This window comes from Ptychodera flava, chromosome 22 (assembly GCF_041260155.1).
Source record: "Ptychodera flava strain L36383 chromosome 22, AS_Pfla_20210202, whole genome shotgun sequence".
In the NCBI taxonomy this organism is placed as follows: domain Eukaryota; kingdom Metazoa; phylum Hemichordata; class Enteropneusta; family Ptychoderidae; genus Ptychodera; species Ptychodera flava.
In genome coordinates this window covers 15,634,454-15,656,672 of record NC_091949.1, presented here as the reverse complement: position 1 = coordinate 15,656,672, position 22,219 = coordinate 15,634,454, and the positions used below count along the sequence as shown (strand labels likewise).

Here is a 22,219-nt window from a genome sequence, read left to right as displayed (position 1 = left end):
CGGCTATATCAGTGTTGAAGAGTTTCAAAAGTTAAATTTACACATTTCTCATCTACCATCCTGGGCTCTTACACGGTCAAATATATTGAACCTGTGAAATTTCAAAGTGATTCTACCCCGGTATACTGTGAGGGATGGACAATTTTACTGATATTTACTTGCTAACTTTTTTTTACAATGTAATTAATCATTTCTAGAGTCAAATGAAGTAGAGTAAACACATTTATTACCATCACTTTGTCAGGTAAACGAGCACCTGACCCCTGCAGGAATATATTCCTGGCATTCATGACCCTAATAAAGAAGCTGTAATTACCTACTTACCCATATATCAGATTTAGTGGTTATTTGTTTCCCGCTGTACACATCTATCATTTCTGGTGCCCTGTATGATAATGTTGTGTACCTGCAAAGAGAAATACCACCACATTACCGACTGGCTCGGGTCTATAACACTGTCACATGATATTTTTTCGGCCAATCACATGGAGAACTGCAAGTATGTTGCGAGCTTTCTGTACCAGGGACACAATTATCCAACTTTCTATGATGAGACTTTGTCATGGTTCTATTAGGCTATTATCTATTGGTACAAACTGACAGTGAGATGGGCGTTTTGGGGCTTAAGCCATAAACATGATAAAACACAAGATTATCCTTTCTCTGGAAAAAGTGCTGATTTTTCCAATGGCAAAGATCTACTGCTAAATTATTAAGTCTCCTGCAACTTATATTTATATCATCTCATCTTTCCTTTGTGGCCTTTCTGTGGGACCAATATAGATTTTACTCCTTCTGAAATATCAAGTATCTGTACTGATGTACATGCATCCATGACGGCATCCAAAAGGTGCACATCTGTTCAAACACGCCACAGATTGACTGCACAAATTACAAAGTGGTGTGCTGGAGGGGATCTGAAGCTTCCTAGGCTAAATATAGAACAAGAAGTGGGTCCACTGGCTTTGAATTTCATAGAGAAATAGGTGTACTTATGGAGAAGCTCTCTAACTGAAAGCCACTATCTTCAACAACCTAAATTTGAATCTGCTACATTGTATGAATTCTCAGTGAAGCTAAACTTCACAAAACATTTTGATTTGCACAGCTTTCAAAACTTAACCAAATGTCAGTATCCCCCTGCAAGTCAGCCCAATTCTATGATGAACATCTGTTTGGATATGAAACGATGACTGATGAAAATCAATACCCACTACATAGAGGATCAATGTTTTTGAATCTGACGCTTACAACAATACAAGGGTACAGTCCATTCACATATGTACTAAAAACTCTTGTTTGATTGTTGCTGCCAATGGTAGCTCTACCACTGGTACTTCCTTGATTGGTTGTGTATTAAAGTGGTTGGAAAGGCTATTTTTGCACCAATTCTTTTCTCAGAGTTAATGTCAAGTTTCAAGTGTTAGAATCAAGATATTTAGTTCAAATTTTCAGGATAACTCCCTTAGTTAATATTTTCTCCAAAGAATATAAAAATTGTATATTTGCAGCCATGATTTTGAAATATGACACCAGTAAATATTAAAATTTAATTTTTCATATTTTTTTTACATATTTGAATTTAATAATAATTGGATAGTATTAATATTACCAAATTAGTTATAAATATGTTGACACTATTTATTGTAAGATTTGTACGGCAGGATTTGTAAATAAAATTTGTTTTTATGATTTTACATGGGTTTATATATCAAAAAATTATTAAAAATTATTTCAAATTTCAAAATGTGATTTTTCAAAAAGTACTTCAAATACAGGAAAATTGTGCCGTACAAATCTTATCTGTAACCTTGTTAATAGGCTGTAAAAATTCCATGTCAATATCTCATTTCAAAGTTGGATTAAATTGGTATACAATTATGTAGGAAAACTGTTATTCTGTCAAAAATGTTGAAAAACAAGCCATATTTGCACCCCTCTTTTGAAGTCATAGAGCAGTTTTTTTGGTTAATCTCACTTTTGACACCTCTTTGACACTCAAAAAATCTAAAAATGCATTTACAATAGCAGTCACTCACTCTGAATGCCAGCACCGCCTTGTCAAACTTTCCTGAAAAACAGCAAATAATGACTTTCCCTTTTCAAACATTTTATTAAAAGCTAGGGGACCTCTACCATAGTTAATACACTAAGGACTCCCCAACTTCTTCTTATTTGGTCAGTTTTTCAGAAGTTTTAATAGGCTATAACTCTGCAATGCCTTTGTGCCCAAATGTCTAGTTTTTTTTATTCCACAGAGAATGTTGACTACTGTTATATTTAATACATGTAGTTTTGTTGAAATTTATAACTGACGCTCTAGCCTTTACAACCACCTTAAAGAGACTGGGTCCCATTCCTAACCCACCACACAGAGGCAGTGGTAGGGCCGTGGATCACAGCAAGCTCAAATGATGCAATTTAATCTATGATAGCTGTGACAGTGGCAAAGCACTGGAATACAGATTACTAGATTTGTAATACTGTAGTAACATGTACTGAATTAAGTTGGGAAAACTAGCATCATATGGGGAAATGCTTGTTGCTTTTATTGGTTACAAATTATGTTGATTCAGACGTAGATACACATGTGAAACCTGCTAAAATTCAATAGACACTTGATACACTATGGTTCAGATGTGTCCTTTTGTACAGAGAGCTACAGCATGAGAGACAGCAAACCACATTTGACCTTGACAGATGCCCATCTATACACTTGACCTCTTTGCAATTTAAACCATAAAAGACTTCTTATCAGTATAATTGTGACCTAATTCAGCTGTTCCACTTTTCATGAGTTGATAGCTTGATTGCTTCTATTATCATTCAGATTGTAATGTAATACCCTCATAATTCCTGATTAATCCTTCAAAATTGTCACTGATATGGTTTGATCTTGCCTTGAATTCCATGGCTAATGTGGTTAGAACCCATATGTCCATTGGATTCAGGCATAATTTTAACCTTGTGTTTTGCATAGGAGAGTTCATTTTTAAGTTCAAGGCATTTTTGAAATTGATTACTTTTGTATTATTGCATAATTTTTGTACCAGTTGATAAACAGTTGAATTTGACTGGTTGGTTTGATGGCTGCCACACTTTTCTGATATATATTGAAATTTACAATTTCACTACAAGCTGTACGTTTTTTTTCTATGCAAACACATGCTAGCCTTTCAGATCAATTACTTCCATCTGGAATACTGTCACTGCTAAATAATCACCAGTCACCATCATGGTAAAGGTGAATGGAGTACTATTCCATTTGATGTACATGGCTGCAGCTTTATCATAGGAATCAATGGTGATGGATGAGGGTTGAAGGAATTACAGCAATATCATTACCAAGTGCATACTCAGTTATGCACTTGATAATGATACTCACATTTCTGTATGTGCAAATGTTAAAGTGAATTTCATAGACTTTTCAGTAGTCATGCAGCACATAAATTCTTCATTTTATTACATGTAATAAGAAAGTATCCCGCACTGTAGGCTGACATGTAGAATTTGTGCTGTACTGTATATGAAATACAACTGTTGACCAACACCAATTTCATTGCTGTTCAGTGTTCTGATCAATGATTTCCCACCTTTTCAAAGAAAATGCTTGTAATACTAATGAGCAGGGTATTTACAAAGATACATTTATTGTAAAGCTCTGACTTTCTCTCCAGAAGAGTAATGGTTTTCTAATACAGGGGCACACCCTTTGAAAAGCAGCAGTACCATCAAGGCATCTGACTTTCAACCATTAACTCTTCAAGGGATATTTACATGGTCATTTTATCTGGTAAAATGAAGATACCGCATAGATATGCATGTTAGTCTATTGACATTCATACCAAAAATAGGTCTTCAGGTTATCTGTGCTAATGGTCAAGATAGCTATCAGAGTCTATATGTGTACACTTCTCACATACTTCTTTGCTGTTATACAACTATCTGTTAATAGTAAATATATCTCTCCTTGGTACATGTGAGTAGTATTACATTAACCTCTTACCTCTGTGGTACAGTGTACATATGAGAATGTGCTATCTTTGTAATTATATTTCAAGTCTTTTCTGGTATAGTACATATATACAACCAGTGTTTCATCTAGACAGGGGGAAGGGGGGATTCCCCTCTGTTGACATGTTGGCACCCCCTAGTAATTTGTCAATGGGGGACCAGCTCCCCGTGAAATGGTGCCAGTCACACCTTAGAGATACAAGTAGAACACGTGAACTGGTGAAATCCCCCCTAAATTTTCTGGTAAGGGGGAAAATCCCCCTTGTTGATGCCTTCCTGGATGAAACACTGTACGACAAAACAATAAAACCTCCTCATCAATTTGCTGTAGACCTACCAATTGGCATACAGGTAGGTTTGACTTATAAGATCTACAGAACAAAGAATGGTGACATTTCAAGAACAGCTGGGTAGGTTTGAACTGAATATAGTCTATGGTGGAATTATTAGTATCTTTCCTATAAACTTATACCTGACTTAATTGTCATGTTGTGCAAACTAAATATAGCATTATGTTAAATTCAAAATGAAAACATGTAGATCATGCCTTCAGTTGGAAAATTTAACAAATCAATTTGAAGGAATCACACTGGAACTAAATCTATATTCACAATTTTTTCTCAATCTTCAACATTCATTTTTTGTTCTGTACAATTAGTTGGCATTTCAATAGGCTGTTCTGTGAATCAAATAATTTCAAGCTGTACATCAATTCACTTTCTTTTTTTCAGGGTACGGTGAACTCCAGACTGATAGAGCAAGATATCCTCTCTCTCTCTCTCACAAAAATGATATTCTATTACCTAGCCATATATGGCTACTTGCACTGAATTGACTTAGGTAAGTGAAGGCAAGCAGGTGCAATATTGATTTTGCATAATGCCCATTTTCCAGACAGCAATAATATTAACCTTATTGAGAACAGCCAACCCAGCCATTACTTTGGATGTTGGAAAGCACTTAGGAATACAACTCAACCCTTTTTCTATGCATTTGACAGCATGTCTACCAGGACGGTGGACAAGATGTCAACCTCTTTTCATGTCATGGATAGATATTCTCTCATTGAAATCTGCAGATGGATGGAAGTGCTGCCTTGTACCTTGAATTGTTTCACCTACACATGAAGCAGTTGCCAGAACTCAGAAAGACTGCGCTGAAGCAATGGTGAAACGATCGATATAATCTGCGCTGTCAACTATGACACATATTTGCAAATCACAAGGGCATATTCGATGGCATCTGTTGTGAATGTATCTGACAAATTGTCTTTAACTGACATTCACTTGACAGTAGCGCCTGTTGTAATTATTTATCATATTTGAACTTTGACCTAGATCATACTTGTATTCTCCATCACCACTGTGTGTGGTAAAAAATGGGTTAAAGCAATTCATCATCATTATAATTGTCACTGTTGATCACTGTACAAATATGATATACCTCATATTCCTTGGCTAGCCAAGTTGAAAATTACTAACCTCATGTCATACGTGTCTATTACAGAAGACTCACAAGTGGTTATTACCAAGTCGTTTTTATACGACAAAATAGTTTTGGTTTCGGTATCTTAAAAGCCGCATTACTACTTGAAGTTCTAATTAGCATTAGAAGAACTGTACATGAAACTAAATAGAACTTTGAAGGGATAGTTTGAAATGGAGTTTCATTCAGGGTGGGACGGCTTTAATTATAAATTCTGCGACTTGTGAGGTGAGGAAGGAAGATAGCTGCAGATAATTGTTAAAATGCATCATAAATACAATTTCAAGGCAACCATTATTTTATAATTATATATGAAATAATGACAAGTTTTTGAATCACATCAGTGTCGGCACCCTACTGGTATAGTGTATGATAACTGGTACATTTCATGCTAATGGAATTTTCCCACTGACACTATGCCAACAGGACTATGCTGAATTTGATTTCAACGATCAATGAAATTTTGTTTATCAGCCTTCAATATTGCCATAATGTTCTTTGAACATGACTTGAAGAAATATATCTATCTTGATGAATTATGAATCTGAGCATGCCAGGACAAAGGATTATAAAGAAATCTAAATAAATAATGTGACATGGTTTTACATGCAAAGAGGAATTGGAATTTGAAAAACACTGATGTTTTCAGAACCAGCCAGGGAATACTTGGTACAGTGAAGCCTGTCTAAACCAAACCCTGTCTAAACTGGAAACCTGTCTAAAATGAACCCCTTTCCCAGTCCCATTCCGATAGAATTCTATGTTGGAAGGACCTCTATAAACCAAACACCTCTCCAAACCGAACAATTTTCTCAGTCCCTGCATGATTTGGTTTTGACAGGTTTTATTGTATAAACAATTCTGGTACATTTTATTCAATTTAGATTCTGATTGGATGAAGAGGAGTATTCTTCATAGTAAAATGTCCTTGGGGAAATAATTTGAAGTAAATTGAAAGACTTCAAAATCTTGTCATCTTTTGGGGTATTATTTACAGGTAAAGCACTATGGAATCCGTATAAGCTAAGAAACAGGTTTCCTACATGTATCAATGTACTATTTTTGTCAAAATCAACAAATTATCTCACTTCCACTCCTGCACGTATTAAACAGAAATTAGCTGCTGTTTTGAATTGAAAGTATCTATAGATGGTATACAGAAATCTGTTCAAAGACCCAAAGAAGATGAGTAACACCATCAAATTCCTAAATGAAGATTCATCTTCTATTAAGAATTTTTTTACGGTGTTTGAGAATTGTCAGATGAAAAGAACTGGAAATTTCATTTTTGAAATGCGTACTATCATTAATTAATAGATGAGTACAAGCATACAAATTAGTGACAGAAAGATTGATATTAAAAGTGAGATATGTGGGTCATAATGTAAGAATTACATTGGGATCCAATTGTTATGTTTATAAAGCTTTTGTGATTTTGTTTTCATTTTCTGAAATCAACACACAGGCCTGTATACCGGTACACTATCCCAAAATCATCTGTTGTGCCATGCAGTCTTGTAACACAATATCCCTACATCACTCACCTAAATTGGACATTTAAAATATTCATACTTTAATATAAGGGTTCCCATCGTGGATATCTTCAATTTCAATGATTACTATCTCATGCGAAATAGCCATCAGATATCTATAATGGAACCCTTCAAATATTCACTTATTCTGCAAATTTTCAGTCCCTGGAAAATGTGTATTATACAACAGATATTGAAACTCTAGGATCATGAGATGAAGTCTGCTCTTAACCTTGAACATGATCCTGCACAAACTCCACAGCTTTCATGAGGCCCAAGCCTTGCACAGCACACCACAGCAGAAGTCAAAGTGACCTGGTTCTGAAGGTGAATTGCATTTTTGCTTGGGACTATTCTGGTCTAGTGTGTTTCAAAGAGCAAGATCAATGGCGTTCCATTACATGTAATCCATATCCGGCCAAGTTCATATTTCACCATCTGGTCATTTTAGTTAAAACCAGTGATGCATAACATGTCATATATGCTACATTTTAACAAAGACATACATCTGAAACCTTGACAATATAGATACGGTAAACATTTTTATTGACTGAACATGAAATAAAGAGAAGAAATGCAAGCTTTGGCTAAATACCCACAGGGAATGGAGTAATCTTGTTGTTGTTGTTGTTGTTGTTATTGTTGTTGTTGTTGATGGTGATGATGATGATGATGACGATAATAAAAAATATTAAAAAACAATGTGTCATTCCTTGCTGTTGTTTGTCGATGTTGTAGATAATTGTAAAAGAAAACTGTAATCGTGACCAAAAAACGACGTAGGTCGCCCAACGTCACTCCCGTCCTATTATACAACCAAGGTGGGTGGAATCGAGATGCCCCTGATCAAGGCTCATCAGCCACCTTCAAGGCCCAGAAAAAACACCCATTCACGAGCGATCGATTGAAATGTGCTATCATAGGCACTGAAATTTATCTCACTGACCTAATTTGGGCTTCACTTGAACTACCGACCTGCAAACGAGTGGAAAAAACGGCGATTTCCAAGTCGTACCCGGTCAAAATCGATCATATTTGAACTTCCCGGTCGATGGTGATGGGTCGGTCATCACTGGGCATTTAAATTGACCAATTGGGGGCCCTGTAAAGGCTGCTTCGGCCAGCTCTCATTTCTAATACATGAGGAGGCTTGTCCCAACGCAAAATTTCACTACAGTTTAAACTTCGCCGTCTCAACTTCATTCAATTTCCATTCTTGTAGAATAATACTTATATGGATACCAATGACAAATCAACCCGTCATTTACTGTAAACTATCACCTGGAATACTCATTCACAACGACAATGTACACTCGCTCAAGTACGAGCCCGGATGTTGACTACGCTTGTATCCTTGTAACGGGGAAAATTCAAATACCCGGAGTGTACGCTCTAACTATCGACAGTATATCCTGACGTAAATGGCAGATTTCCTGACAAAGAGTTGGTAAGTATCCGTTTATCTGCATGACTATGAAGGTTTTTCTTCTTTTTCGCGTACTTTTGAACGTTACACGTACGCGTACGAGCAGGGAGCATTGAAACATAAACAATCGGCTGGCCGAAGCAGCCTTTACAGGGCCCCCAATTGGTCAATTTAAATGCCCAGTGATGACCGACCCATCACCATCGACCGGGACGTTCAAATGTGATCGATTTTGACCGGGTACAACTTGGAAATCGCCGTTTTTTCACTCGTTTGCAGGTCGGTAGTTCAAGTGAAGCCCAAATTAGGTCAGTGAGATAAATTTCAGTGCCTATGATAGCACATTTCAATCGATCGCTCGTGAATGGGGTGTTTTTTCTGGCCTTGAAGGTGGCTGAGCATGAGCCTTGATCAGGGGCATCTCGATTCCACCCTTGGTTGTATAATAGGACGGGAGTGACGTTGGGCGACCTACGTCGTTTTTTGGTCACGATTACAGTTTTCTTTTACAATTATCTACAACATCGACAAACAACAGCAAGGAATGACACATTGTTTTTTAATATTTTTTATTATCGTCATCATCATCACCATCAACAACAACAACAATAACAACAACAACAACAACAACAACAACAACAACAAGATTACTCCATTCCCTGTGAAATACCAACACTGTATTTTACAGACTCAGTGAGTCTGCAGCCCACAGGGAAGTAATAGGCCTGGCTGGATAAAGGTTAACCATCTGGAATCTAACCTGTAATTTGTAGTTCTACAGAACAAAAGTGTTTTGGGGTTTACATTGCCACAAAATGACATGCAAGGGGCTAGGCTATTCCACTGCAATATTGAACAGTAGAACAAGAGATAGGAATACTGGGGCTCAGCTATGCCACAGTTTGATACTATAAAGAAAAGCAGCTTGAGTTTTACCATGTCACATACATGCTGTATTACGTTTCTCCTTTGGGAAGCTTAAGGCAAAATTGAGTTTTAACTTAATACTACGGAGGCCACGATGTTGAAGAAAGAATGGTGAAAACTGGTCAAGCAGAAAATGACATGATTGAATTTGAACCATTCTGTGATCAAGTGAATTCTGACAATTCATACTGAGAAAAGAAAATGAGAACATCACTTCTTTAGATTACAAAACCTCTTGCAATGCAATAGTAATAGAGAACATGCTAACAGCATGTTATTGGAAAACGTTTTAACGATAAGCTAATTATTCCACACACAGTACTGCATCATTCACGCATTTTGACAAGAAACACGGTCTTACTTTTCAATTTCTTCCTTGCACTTTGCAGCTCCTTGCATGGTTGGGTTAAGTACTTTTGGTGTTGCACTTCCAAAATCGCATAGCATGTAACTGCTGGTCTCTGTATGTAGAAGGATATTCTCGACCTGAAAGTGAAAGAAAAGAGGTGGAAAATTGTTTGTGACGGCCCCTTTTGATGCAAAACCTCCACATGACTCAGCCAAAGTAATTCTTTTGAGTAGCATCAAAATTTCTTTCCTCATTAAAAGATCATTTAACCAAAACTTTTGATGTACTATTCAGTAATATTGCACTGTTTGCATACACTTTCTTGGTCTACTCCAGATATCATGTCAAAATTGTTTTGTTGCTATGGGCTGTTTGTATGTAATTCCAATGCTGGTCAAAATAGAATCATCTGTCAATAATAACATTGCGTACTATATACAATGTGTTGTGTTTGTATTGCTGATATTTTGTGTTCCAACATCTTTTGGGAAGAGATTAAGAAAAGACAGGAAAATATCATCATACATTACACCTATTGTTCCTTCATGACTGTAATTACATAAATGCTCCCATCTCACACACCAGTACGTGCATGCTTCTTTTTAACATATTTAAAAGCCTTACAACATATTATGCCGGTAAAGTTTAGTTTTAGCAAAGTTTAACCTATGTTACACAAAGTAATCTACAACCTTGAAATACTATGGAAGGTCATATGGACATGAGAGGCACAGTTTCACAGAGGCAATCCATACAACGAAGGATAGATTAATTGACTATTTGACTTGGAAAAAATCCAGATGACAGAGGCAGACACAATGAAATGAGAATAATCCAGGCTAACCTACAAGGACTAATGATGACAAATTAGGTCTGCCCAGCAGAGCACAAAGACACCTTCCTTGCACACTGTCAATATTTGCATCACTACAGACAGCTCCAAAGATTATTGTGCTGACTCAGGAAGGTCTTGTCAGACCTGGCTGTACGATGTTGTTCATGCAAAAATTTCAAGAGTGACACTGAATATTGATGATGATAAAAGGTACTGTGGGAAAGGTATTTTTTGTCGATGAGATTTTTCTAGATTTTTCATAACCTTATCAGAATGAACATGACCTGACCTATTTAAACCGGCCCATGAGAGCCCTAAACTTTTTAAGCAGTTGTGTAAAAATGCAGCATAATAAAATTTTACATGAATTTTTCATGAAAAATTTTTCATGTAAGACTTAAGAAAAAGCAAATAATACTATTTTTTAGACGCAGTATAATGCCAAAAATATGTTTGAATTTTTTAAATTTGTTAAGCTTATCCTTCTCAGTATCTCTATATTAATAGTTAGTTGGAAAAGATGGAAACTTTACATCAGCAGAATAGGAAAATCATCATTACCAACACATCTCCACATAATGAGAAAATAATGTGCATGAGAAGAGTAAATTGCCAGTATCTCAGCATTAGTGTGGCTGATAATATCATTATTCAACTCACCTTTAAGTCTCTATGGATAATCGGCGTCTGACAATGATGAAGTCTGGACACAGCTTCGCAGACGTCGCAAAATATACGCAACACTTCTCCCTCGGTAAATCCCACACTCAATCTCTCATTCATCAACTGAATAACACTCACTGAAATAAAGAACAGAGACATCTTATGATCTGAATGCACTGAGAGTCACGTCTTCGAAAATTTGTCAAAACAGCAACTAATTCTGTAGTGCTACGGTGGTAATTTATCGGTAATTCAGACTAGATTATAGAATCAATGTTCAGTTTTACATTTTACTTGCACAGACTTCATCAGTATACTGCAACCAATTAAAGAGCTTATTTATTATCATGAGATAGAAAAAAGCAAACATCAACACTAAGTTAATTTAGTGCTATCAGTAAAGGTTGTTTTTCCAATAAATTGCCTAGAGGTGCATGTAAATTGATAAAAGGCATTCACATTTATTTTGACACATGTACATCAAATGTCTATCAATGCCTGTAATTCTGAGCACAGAATTAAATAGTGAGGAATTCAGCTAATATATTCAAGGGCCTTTTCTGGATAGATCGTACATTTAATGGTGGTGGTTACAGAAATGCAATAATTCTTTCATCCTCTCACATGGTAGGGAATGCAATATGTTAAGTTCCTCCCGACAGACTAAAATCTTTCCCATAAGTGTCCGACAGAGCTTTATGAGGACAGTGCTGTGCAAAATTATTATCAGGACAGCAATAACATGTTATCATTATTGATGTTTTAAAATTGAGGAGGTCATGCAAGTACAAGCATGATATGCATAGCTCCTGAGTTTGTTTTGTGGAGAATTTCAACATGTGCGGGGAAACAGAAAATTGCTTTCAAGGTTTGTTCATGTCCAAACAGTACCAAAATGACCTTACATGTAAACTTTTATTGTATGTTCTTTATAATGATTCAAACATTATTGTGATGACTACAAAAACCATCAAATGCCATGGACATTGATACCGGTATAACACATGATATAATATCACTTGCTACATGAAGGTTCAGGAGGAGAATTAGTTTGACCTTTTTCTTTGTTGCTAAGTGACACAAAAGATATATTGATTAACAACCATAGCTGCACTGACTATTTTTGATGGACTTGACGAAATCTATGGACACCACTGTACATGTGGTATATTACATAATGAACACTATAGCTGAAAATGTGTATGGGCTATTTATCCCCAACCTTCAAAACATTGACACTTTTTAATATATTGTCAATATATATCAACGAAAGACCTGTCCAAAATCCATGTCCTTAATCCATTTGAAAAGCTTATATTTAGAGTTTTGACCTTTGTTTTTCAGAAGATCATACACTGAGTGCATTCTTGTAAAATTTCAGTGGCATTGGTTTTTACCTTTTATGATACATTGTTATGTATTCACCCTTTCACCACCATGGTTTGGCCCAAACCTATTGTTATCAATGGTGATAGTGGACCTGTTTACAGGGAATTGGGATGAACAGGTTAATGGTGAAGCATTTCAAAAAAGGTAAGGATAAGTGTAGAACAAATATTGCAATTGCAAGGCAGAGTGAGCCTCTGGACAAATTTTTCAAGGACCTGAAGATCCTCTGAATCATTAAATTTTCATGCTGTATTCAGACACTGCATGGAGTCACTGTGAAAGCCAGAGATAAGTTGGGTGATCGTCACTTTGATTTTTCCTGAAATTAAAAATGTTTTGTTTTATCAATTGAGTTTACATAGGATGGGCGCCATTTTGAATTCATATATTGAGAATTTTTATGAAATTTGGTTCTTCGATATAAAATAAGCTCTGATATTTTTCTTGATCTGTATCTGTGAGAGTTTGAAGTCCCCTCAAGCAGACTAAGAGCCAAGTTGGAGACCCTTAGTCTCCAAAAGTTTCAAGTACTCATATCATCTTAATGTTTATCTTCAAGCAGAGGTTTGTCTCAAGAAATCTGGAAGAGATTAGTTGAAACTCCTGGGGGAAATGTCACCTAATTCAATCTAGGTAAAGCCTATGATTTCACGTATATGCTAACTTTAGAGTTCATACAATATCATTTCATCAAACCCATCTAATTATCCTTGGTCAAAGCTACATACATTAATGCATGTGTATCACCATGCTTTTAAAAAAGCATATAATTTGTTTTCTGATGAATAATGGTATGATTTATACTGCTAATGCACCCTCTCAAATCAAATTAACATTAGCGACCATAAACATTTTTTTCTTTCTGCAGGCGAGATATTATTTTCATGTATCTCAATATGTAACTCTAACGTACAATAATTACTCTTCTTGTAATAGTATTCTCATGGGTTATATATTATGAAACAGCAGGAGTCAAGCAATACAAATCTGTAATATTTTTTCCTGTTCAGGCACAGATAATCAACAATTCTGCTGGAAATAATTCATCTGTATGACTGTATATCTACCAAGGACACTGTAGGACTGTATGCATCAAATAGAAGGGTTGAAATAACTCTAAAGCTGAAAACTGGATTGCATTGTCAGAGAAAAGCAACATACAAAATATTGAAAGTCCGTGTACAGAGCTATCATCTTTATTGGAGTGGCAATAAAACCAGAAATGCACTGCCTGTCAGTCAAATTAAGCAAATTCAATATTGCATTAGATCACGTAATTGTGACTGACAACTCCTGATCATTATCATTAATGCTGTCAGTAGCTTACAAGATTATCAGCACTTATCTGGCATGGCATATTCTAAAGATTTTCGCTGTGACATTTTCCATAATTTCTCCTATAGTATCTACTTTTCTATCTTACTCATTGTAATTCTATGCAGACTGGACAACCACAATGCAATCATTCAGGAGTTAAAATTACAGACTGATAAGCTAGAAATTAAAGGAGAGATGTTGTAACATGAATGCAAACTAACCTCTGCAGAATTCCATTAATATGAAAACTTCATAGACATCACTACTGGATCTTGTAATACTGGAATCAACATATGGAATAATGTTCTTGTGTCCAGTAAGGGAGGACTGGAAAGAAAGAATAGATCAATTATTTAACACATGATCAGGTCATAGTCTCATACTCCTTGTACATAAAGGTTATGGCTTTTTAACCCTTTGAGTGCTGTAATTGTTTCCACCAAAATTTTACAGCAACATTTTTACCAATTTTTATGAATTTTTCTGTAATTTTTTTGATAATTTTGGACCAAATGGACATTGTATTTCATTGGCTATAGTTTGTTATCAAAATTTTGACAAAACTCTGAAAAAAAATTGACTGGAGTATATTTTCTAAAGGTAACAAAAATTGACTTTGGCACTCAAAGGGTTAAGCTGGATGGCAAACATTTTGGATGGACAATGCAGGAAAATGGGCATCAGGCTGGATGGAGAAGTCAATTAGATTTGCTTGTAAGCAGAAACAGTGAATCATTAAAGTGAAACATTCTCCATACACAACCACTTTTCAGCAGTTATGCTATTGCCAACTTAATGTGCATCCAACGAAATACACCAAGTCCATTAGCAGTTGATGGAATCTACTGAGGTATATTCTTCTATACCACATAGCAAATCTGTTCCTTCGGCAACATTCATAGATTGTTGAAAAGGAGAAAGTTGCTGCCTTCAGACTTTATTTCGGTTAGGTTTGTTTCATGTAAGAAGTCAAGTGGTGTGTTATTCTGCAGACAAAAGCATGACCAGTCATCATAGACTAGATTTCTGCTTTCATCTAGTGTCTACATTCAGATGTTACACACAAATTATTTGATGATGTAATTTCTGATATAGCAAACATGTTTTGTCATCAAATGATTAATATGTCATTAATATTGTAACACTTTTATTGCTTCGAAATGTGATGTCAATCCTTTGATTTACAAGCAAGTAATAAATATTATTATTATTGTTGTTATAATAATTATAATAGAAAGTACTACATGTAATGACAACATATAATAACTCTGAAAAGCAGATGTGAGTTATTTATTCATGGCATGAAATATTTCATGATATGAAATTTCAGAATTATTTCATACCTTACATTATTGATTGAAAATAATATGCATATCACAAATATGGAAGTGATGACAGCTTTCAATAGTATGCATGCATTCAAGGACAAAGTGCAATGACTGCCAAAGATGAGTAACTAACAGTATACATCTACAAGGTATAATGTGTCCGATAAAGGGTAATTATCTACCCAGTGAATTTGTTACAGGTATGGTTGCACAATGTACTTTTGTCACCTTTTGTAAAATAAAAATTCAGATGCATTACATAACATTGCACGAACATGATGGTACAGATGTACACGGTACGTGTTGTGAAAATTTACGTATTCCGGCAAATCCACAAGATCTAAAATTTTATTTTCGACAGATAACCACTGCCGCTTACAACATGGAAGGATTTTGTACATCTCCTGCACAAAATGTTGGAATAATTTCATTTAGAAGGTTATCATGGTACACAGCGGAAGGTGAAACATGCATTTGCAACATGATATTGATGATGTAAACAGGATACTTATGAGGATACAAGGAAAGGACATGTGTCTGGAATGTCATTCACCTGACAGGTCAAGGAAACACAGATAGGTACAGATGGTAACAGATTTCATGAAAATATAAAACCCTTCCAATAGATATCTTTTCAAGGCTGTTTGGGAACAGTCACGTATCAAGACAATGAGAAACACATGGACACATTTTTATTTTTCAAAATTTTGGCAGCTTTTATCCATTTTTCATTTTGCTCTTTGTACATTTTGTACACTTAACAGATAATTTGTAGTGTTTGTAATGAGCATGACCAGCATAAATACGTTTTGTGATGAACAATGGGGACAAATGTGACTTTTCTATCTTAATAACAGCAATTGTGATGAACACAATATGTCCATTTGTGGCCAGTGGGATGCACAAAAGGATGACCTCAAAAACAGTTATGGCAACATCTTGCAATCTTGCTGCTCTCTGTGAACAACCCCACTGAACAACATGCAGCTCACATTAAGCTGAGATTTAATAAAAATCCATGCACTCAATTCAATGCAATAATCCACAATAGGCTTTACATCAATCAGAATGACAGCACTGTCCTTCTCTTACCATTATTTTAATTTCCCGTTGACAAATTTGTAAATCATGTTCTTCATTGACGTACATTCTCTTCAGCGCATACTTCTTCCCTGAGCTTCCTCTGACCAGAAACACAATTGCAAATCCACCTAGAAGAAAATTTAAAAGGAATATTTGATTACTTCAAAAGAGTTACTCCAATGAATGAATATCACTTTGAGGTTGATAGTATTTCCTCAACAATATATCTCAGTATACCTATACATGCTGAATAGTCCATCAGACTTTTTACGACAAATGAAAATGTGCATGTACCTGAACATACATTTACAATAATATGAAGTTGTTATGAAAATTCTGTGAAGTATGTACTTGGACACTCACGTCTGGCAACACACTGTGCTGCACTTGTGTCCTCATGCACACTTTGTGGTATTCTCATAATGTCAATATCATTTGTCTTACATTGCTGACTAGGATGGCAAATGGGGTGAGTATAGTAGTGACTATTTTCATGCAATGTTATACAATTTTTCATCTGAAATCCATTGCCAGTATGCTGCACAATGTAGGATGAGCTTCTAACAGCTCCTTGTCAAATTATCAAAGGGGTCCCTTGAAACTGTACAATTTACAAAAGAGAACACACGTACTACAGCAAACAGACACTGTGTTTGGAGTACCTGAATATGGCCAACATTACAGAACAGACTTCCCTACAGTGCTTCTAGTGCATGCAAAATACTATTGTTCTCAATGGTAGATGTATAAAAATAATATGCCCGGGGCCCTTACAAAAGTTATTACAGAGATATACTGAAAAGATGCTTGTTATCAGTATGATACTGCTGGAAAACACTATCATATCAGAGACATTTAGTCAAAATAAAAAAATTATTTGTCTCCTACACCATACATGTACTTCCATGCATTGGAATTTATTTATATGTACTATCAGTGAAATAAAAATTTTAAAACTTAAGAAACTTAAAATGATTGATATACGCCTTTTTCTATTCTTGATTCTTAATAATTTTTATGTCTACAAGGTACATCATACTCAATAATATTTATGTGACAGTCGTATCAGAAGTCACTAACTTCATGTACACGTAAAGCCGCAAGTACATATAGGAATTAGAAATTCATGTTGTTAATATTAGCTTTTCCCTTTGAGAACATACATTATTACACAAGCTTTGGCTTACAAAGTCCAGACATCCTTGTGGGTTTGGATTGGTGATGTCAATAAAATTTACTAGGCGTAAGTACTAGCACATTGAATACTGTACACATGTACATTTGGGACAAAGTTTCCACAATTGCTATACTCAAAGAGTCGTGTGCAAATTTTCAATGTGTTAGAATTGCAAAACTGAACACCACAGAACATGCTTTTCTTCACATTCAAGAGATTAAAGAAGATTTACTGCTGAAGCAAGTTTTTACCAGGACTTATTGTGGATTGCATATGATGAACAAGCTCAAAGAAACATCAAGAATCATGTTACTGTGGTATTATTTGATCGTTGTAATGAACAAGTAAATCTGCAGTCACTGTAGAAATTTACAAGTTATTCATTTCTTGATTACATTCATCAGGTGAGTTACAGCATACAAGGCACTTTTATGGCCGACTCGCAGCGATTTCGAAGCTGTTATCCAATTGGTTGGCAGAATCTTACCGTTATAATGAAATAATACAAATAAACTCCCTAAGTTGCTGTGAATAGTGACAATCGACCAATCAGATATAACCTTGCAAACACGCTGCGAGTCAGCCTACAAGGCACTCTTATGACTGTATGCTTGCTCTTGTATACATAACTCTTATCATTGTTAATTTGTAGTTAAACCATTTTGATTTTTTCCATCAATTGATATGAGATACAATCTAGAACTACTGATAGTAAATCAGTCATTGAATCAAGTATGAACCCTTTAAGGCAAAACGCCTTCCATTATGGTATGTAAAATCAGGCTTGAAAGGGATAATACATCACCCTTTCATGCCGAGGATCATGAAAAGTGCAAGTCACCCTCATAAAGCCTTGAAACTAGTATTTGAAAGACTTATTAAATCTGTACATATATGTCATACATTGAGTAGCACGTAATATAGTGCCAAGAATTGGCAAGTTTAATTGAGAGAATAAGAAGTGTGATCTTATAAAGTACATTCTGAAGTCATCAAAGATAATTATCTTGCTCTACTTTTTCTGACTTGTGACCTTGAAAATTGTGTACCAAGACTTTGCTAGAAAGGATTGAGACTGGTGCAGAACTTCAAACATATTTAGCATGTCTTTCTTCATACTTGGAAGTCATCTAGTGTATACTATAGGGTACACTAAGTTATAACATGTGAATAAATACTCATAGATTTTATAAATGAAATGTTCAGTATATGGTGGAAAAGGGTTATCCTGCAAGTGACTGATGATTTCTTGAACCATACAGGACCGTGGAACAAATTATGTCCAGCTTATTCAGTTTCTGCATTGTGTAAGTCACACAATAACAGAGTTATAAAGTTCTAACATGCTTAACCCTTTACAGGTCAGGGTATTCAAAATCAGCACATAAATCAAGACACCAGAACAATACAATCACACATTCACTTTCTCTATTATGAGGGTCAACTCACTAAAATTCACCATGCTCACAGTGAGTCCTTGTATTTCTTTGGCAAGAAAAGTCACCAAAAATCACGTCTATATATGTTTTAGGGGCCTTCAAGTGTTCATAAGTTCATCTGGGTCATGTAATTTATAAAAGCTGTGTTCTACCATTAACATGCCGTCAGGAAATAGAACAGGCTAGTCAGTAACTTTTTTCACCTTTTCACTTTTTATGAGGTGAAGCCCATAAGAAAAGCTGAAAAATTTACAAATGTCACCCATGATTTTGAAAATGCAACCAAAAAGCTAAGGGTCATTGTAGGCTATGTTGGATTACCGGACACACACATTTTTTTAATTGGCCTTACAGGTTTAACTGAACTTGACTCCTGATATCCTTAAATAGGAAGATGAAGCCAACTAAGAAAAGATTAACAAGATGCATATCCAAGCAATATCATTACAAAAAATAAAAGCATGATGAAATTCATGATCACAGTAAAGAACATACACCTGTAACTTTCTACTACATTATCTGTGTTTTTACTTCCTACCGATGATTGCTTATGCTACTTTTGCTTCATGTTTCTAATCCTGTGAAAAATGTCATAAACTTCACAGCAAAATGCAACAGCTGTGTAATGTGAGTTTCCATGGACAAGCTACACTCTGTCTCACTTCCACTTAAAATCCACACAATTTCTCATCAACACTGCAGGGCAACAGGACACACCACACACCCACTGCAAATGGTAGCCTGTTAAATTGAGCAAAATTAATCCTGGCATTTATTGCTAACACCTGCCACCTTGGCTCCTTGATCGATGTAAAATCCTTGATCTTGAATGGAACTGATGAACCTTTCACGATCACAAATTGCTTCACCTCAGCACAGCAGATGGATAAGAAGTGGGTTGGAGGTAAACAGATGACTACAATCTATCTTGCTTGAATGTCCATCCTACTTGTCATGCAGCATCTGCTCATCACAAACAGAGCACATTTGCTGAAGTTGCATGTACTAGTATTTGACATACGATATGGACCCAATTGTAACAAATACCATTTATTGTGAGTAACTGTCTTGCCATGTTCATAATCTTATAAAGACAATTAGATTATGATACATGAAATCCAGCTTTTTTATCACAAAGTTCTGGTAGAACCCAATCATTTTCTGTAGCAAAGTTTGACCTCTGTTCAGGGTAATGGGATAAAAGGATCAAACTGAGGGTGACTGTTAAATTTATTATTTCATTCATAGTTATCAATTACATGCTTGAAATAATAGCTTTATTTGGTTGCTATCTTTTATGCATTTGTTACAAGCTACATGTACGTATGTACATATAGAACAGCTGAGTAGCATTACAACCTACATGTATGACTGATGGAGATTGCTGCAGGTTAGAAATACATGGCGAAGGGTATACGCACAAACATAGAGGATAAATATCAATAATGATCGATATTGCAACAACCTAAAATTGCTATTTAAGTAACCATACAATTATAAACATCCAGCAATGCAAACATAAAAATAACCTATGAAAATTCCACTCCAAACATATACACATTTACCTATGAAAATTTTACAATTGCAATTTCTGTATATGTAATAACCATGCATACTACATTTTAGAAATGAGAAAATACATATTTACTGATAGAATTTTTCCTGAAAATTCTTTTCCCGAATTAACTCAGGTGAAACGTGGCTGATTGACTTCACGTGGTTAAATGCATATCTACTATGTGTACACTTTGAGTTACCCAAAGATTAATCAAAAGTATTGCATAATCTTTGGCAAATAGCAAATAAGCCTTGGGCAATTCTTCCCCGATGTAACTGATTTGCGGTGAAATGAACCTAAAGACATTGTATACACAAGGTTCACTGGCAAAATAAGAGCCATCACTCATTAAGCAAAATGAGATGCTTGTGGCAATTTACTTTCAACAAAGGACATTCTAAACATCAGACTATTTGGGAATTGATTTCAAAGTCTACATACATCTAGGATTATCAAGCTACTGCCATTTCTTTTGCTATATGAGGCCAAATCTGGGTATCTGTTCATAATGTGAACTGTACAATACATGCGGTAGGCTTGCACACGAGGTACAGAAGACTGTTTGTTGAATGTACTCAACAAATTCCACTTTCCTGATCAGCAGTTTTTCATTGATTTACATATCAAAAGGTATAACATTCTGCAGAAAATCTCCTCTGCATTACACATTTAATGGAAAAATTTGTCTGTGAAAGCACTATGGCAGGACAAGAAGATGTATATGAGTTTATACTACTATTGAACAAACACGTACTGTTTTATGATACAATCTTTGAAATTAAGTTCTAAGAAAGAGCAATAGAATTAAAATTTGCCACATGATAAACAGTGATACTAAAGATGATGATGATGATGATGATGGCCACAACATGACAATGATGATAATCATCTTTCTTCGGAATCATTATCATGGTCATTATCATCATCATAATAAAAATCATGAATACCATTATCATAACCACAATCATGATAAGCTGGAGAAGATACATATGCTGGAAATGCCAAACATACAAATTTTGTGAAAGGAAGGCCGTTAAATCTAGTAAAGATAATTGACAAACAGTAATAGACAGAAATAAAATAATCAGGGAATATAGAAAACGGAAGCCTGGGAAAATGCCACAAACAACCAAAAAGTGCCATTCTTGTATCCAGTGCTTCAAAACAATGACATATAATTACAATGTTGTTATTTTTACCATGGTGCAGGTTGGATAACAGCAGAGCAGGATTTTCATATCATTTACAACCTGCATATGTGATATTTGTCAGGTGAATTATATTTTGCTGGCTTGCTATTCATCATTTCTGTCAACTTTGTTTTGCTATCAGCATGGCATGTGATGTTTCATGTTTGACCATGCCTTACATGACATCTTTGTAACTTAAATATTCATGGGACAATCTGTCAAAAGGTCACTGCTGCATGACAATTGACAATCTTGTTCCAGTCAGCAGTTAACACTATTAATGACAGAATAACTACATATATCTTTTTTCAAGACATAACCTGTTACCCAAGGATGACTGATTGAAGTGAAATTAAGACATTTTCAGGTGAACAGGTCTGTCATAGCTACGCTATTTTTTCTGATGGTGATTGATATTTTATGGCCATGACATTGAGAGACAAGAATTTTGCTGTTGTTTTCAAATTTGGGTCCACAGGGTTTGAACTTGACAAACTATAATATTTC

At 35.4% G+C, this 22,219-nt stretch overlaps 1 protein-coding gene across 6 annotated transcripts in view; it reads right to left on the bottom strand.

The window, feature by feature from the left end:
* The window catches only part of LOC139122788 (AP2-associated protein kinase 1-like), a 51,992-nt gene that overhangs the window by 24,651 nt on the left and 5,122 nt on the right, over positions 1 to 22,219 (bottom strand). For all 6 annotated transcript variants that reach the window (XM_070688512.1, XM_070688511.1, XM_070688509.1 and 3 more), the window contains exons 2-6: positions 16,358 to 16,476; positions 14,159 to 14,264; positions 11,229 to 11,368; positions 9,746 to 9,870; positions 325 to 406 (exon numbers count right to left, since the gene is read on the bottom strand). In XM_070688512.1, coding sequence (XP_070544613.1) covers positions 325 to 406; positions 9,746 to 9,870; positions 11,229 to 11,368; positions 14,159 to 14,264; positions 16,358 to 16,476 — 572 coding nt within the window. The remainder of the gene's footprint in view (positions 1 to 324; positions 407 to 9,745; positions 9,871 to 11,228; positions 11,369 to 14,158; positions 14,265 to 16,357; positions 16,477 to 22,219) is intronic.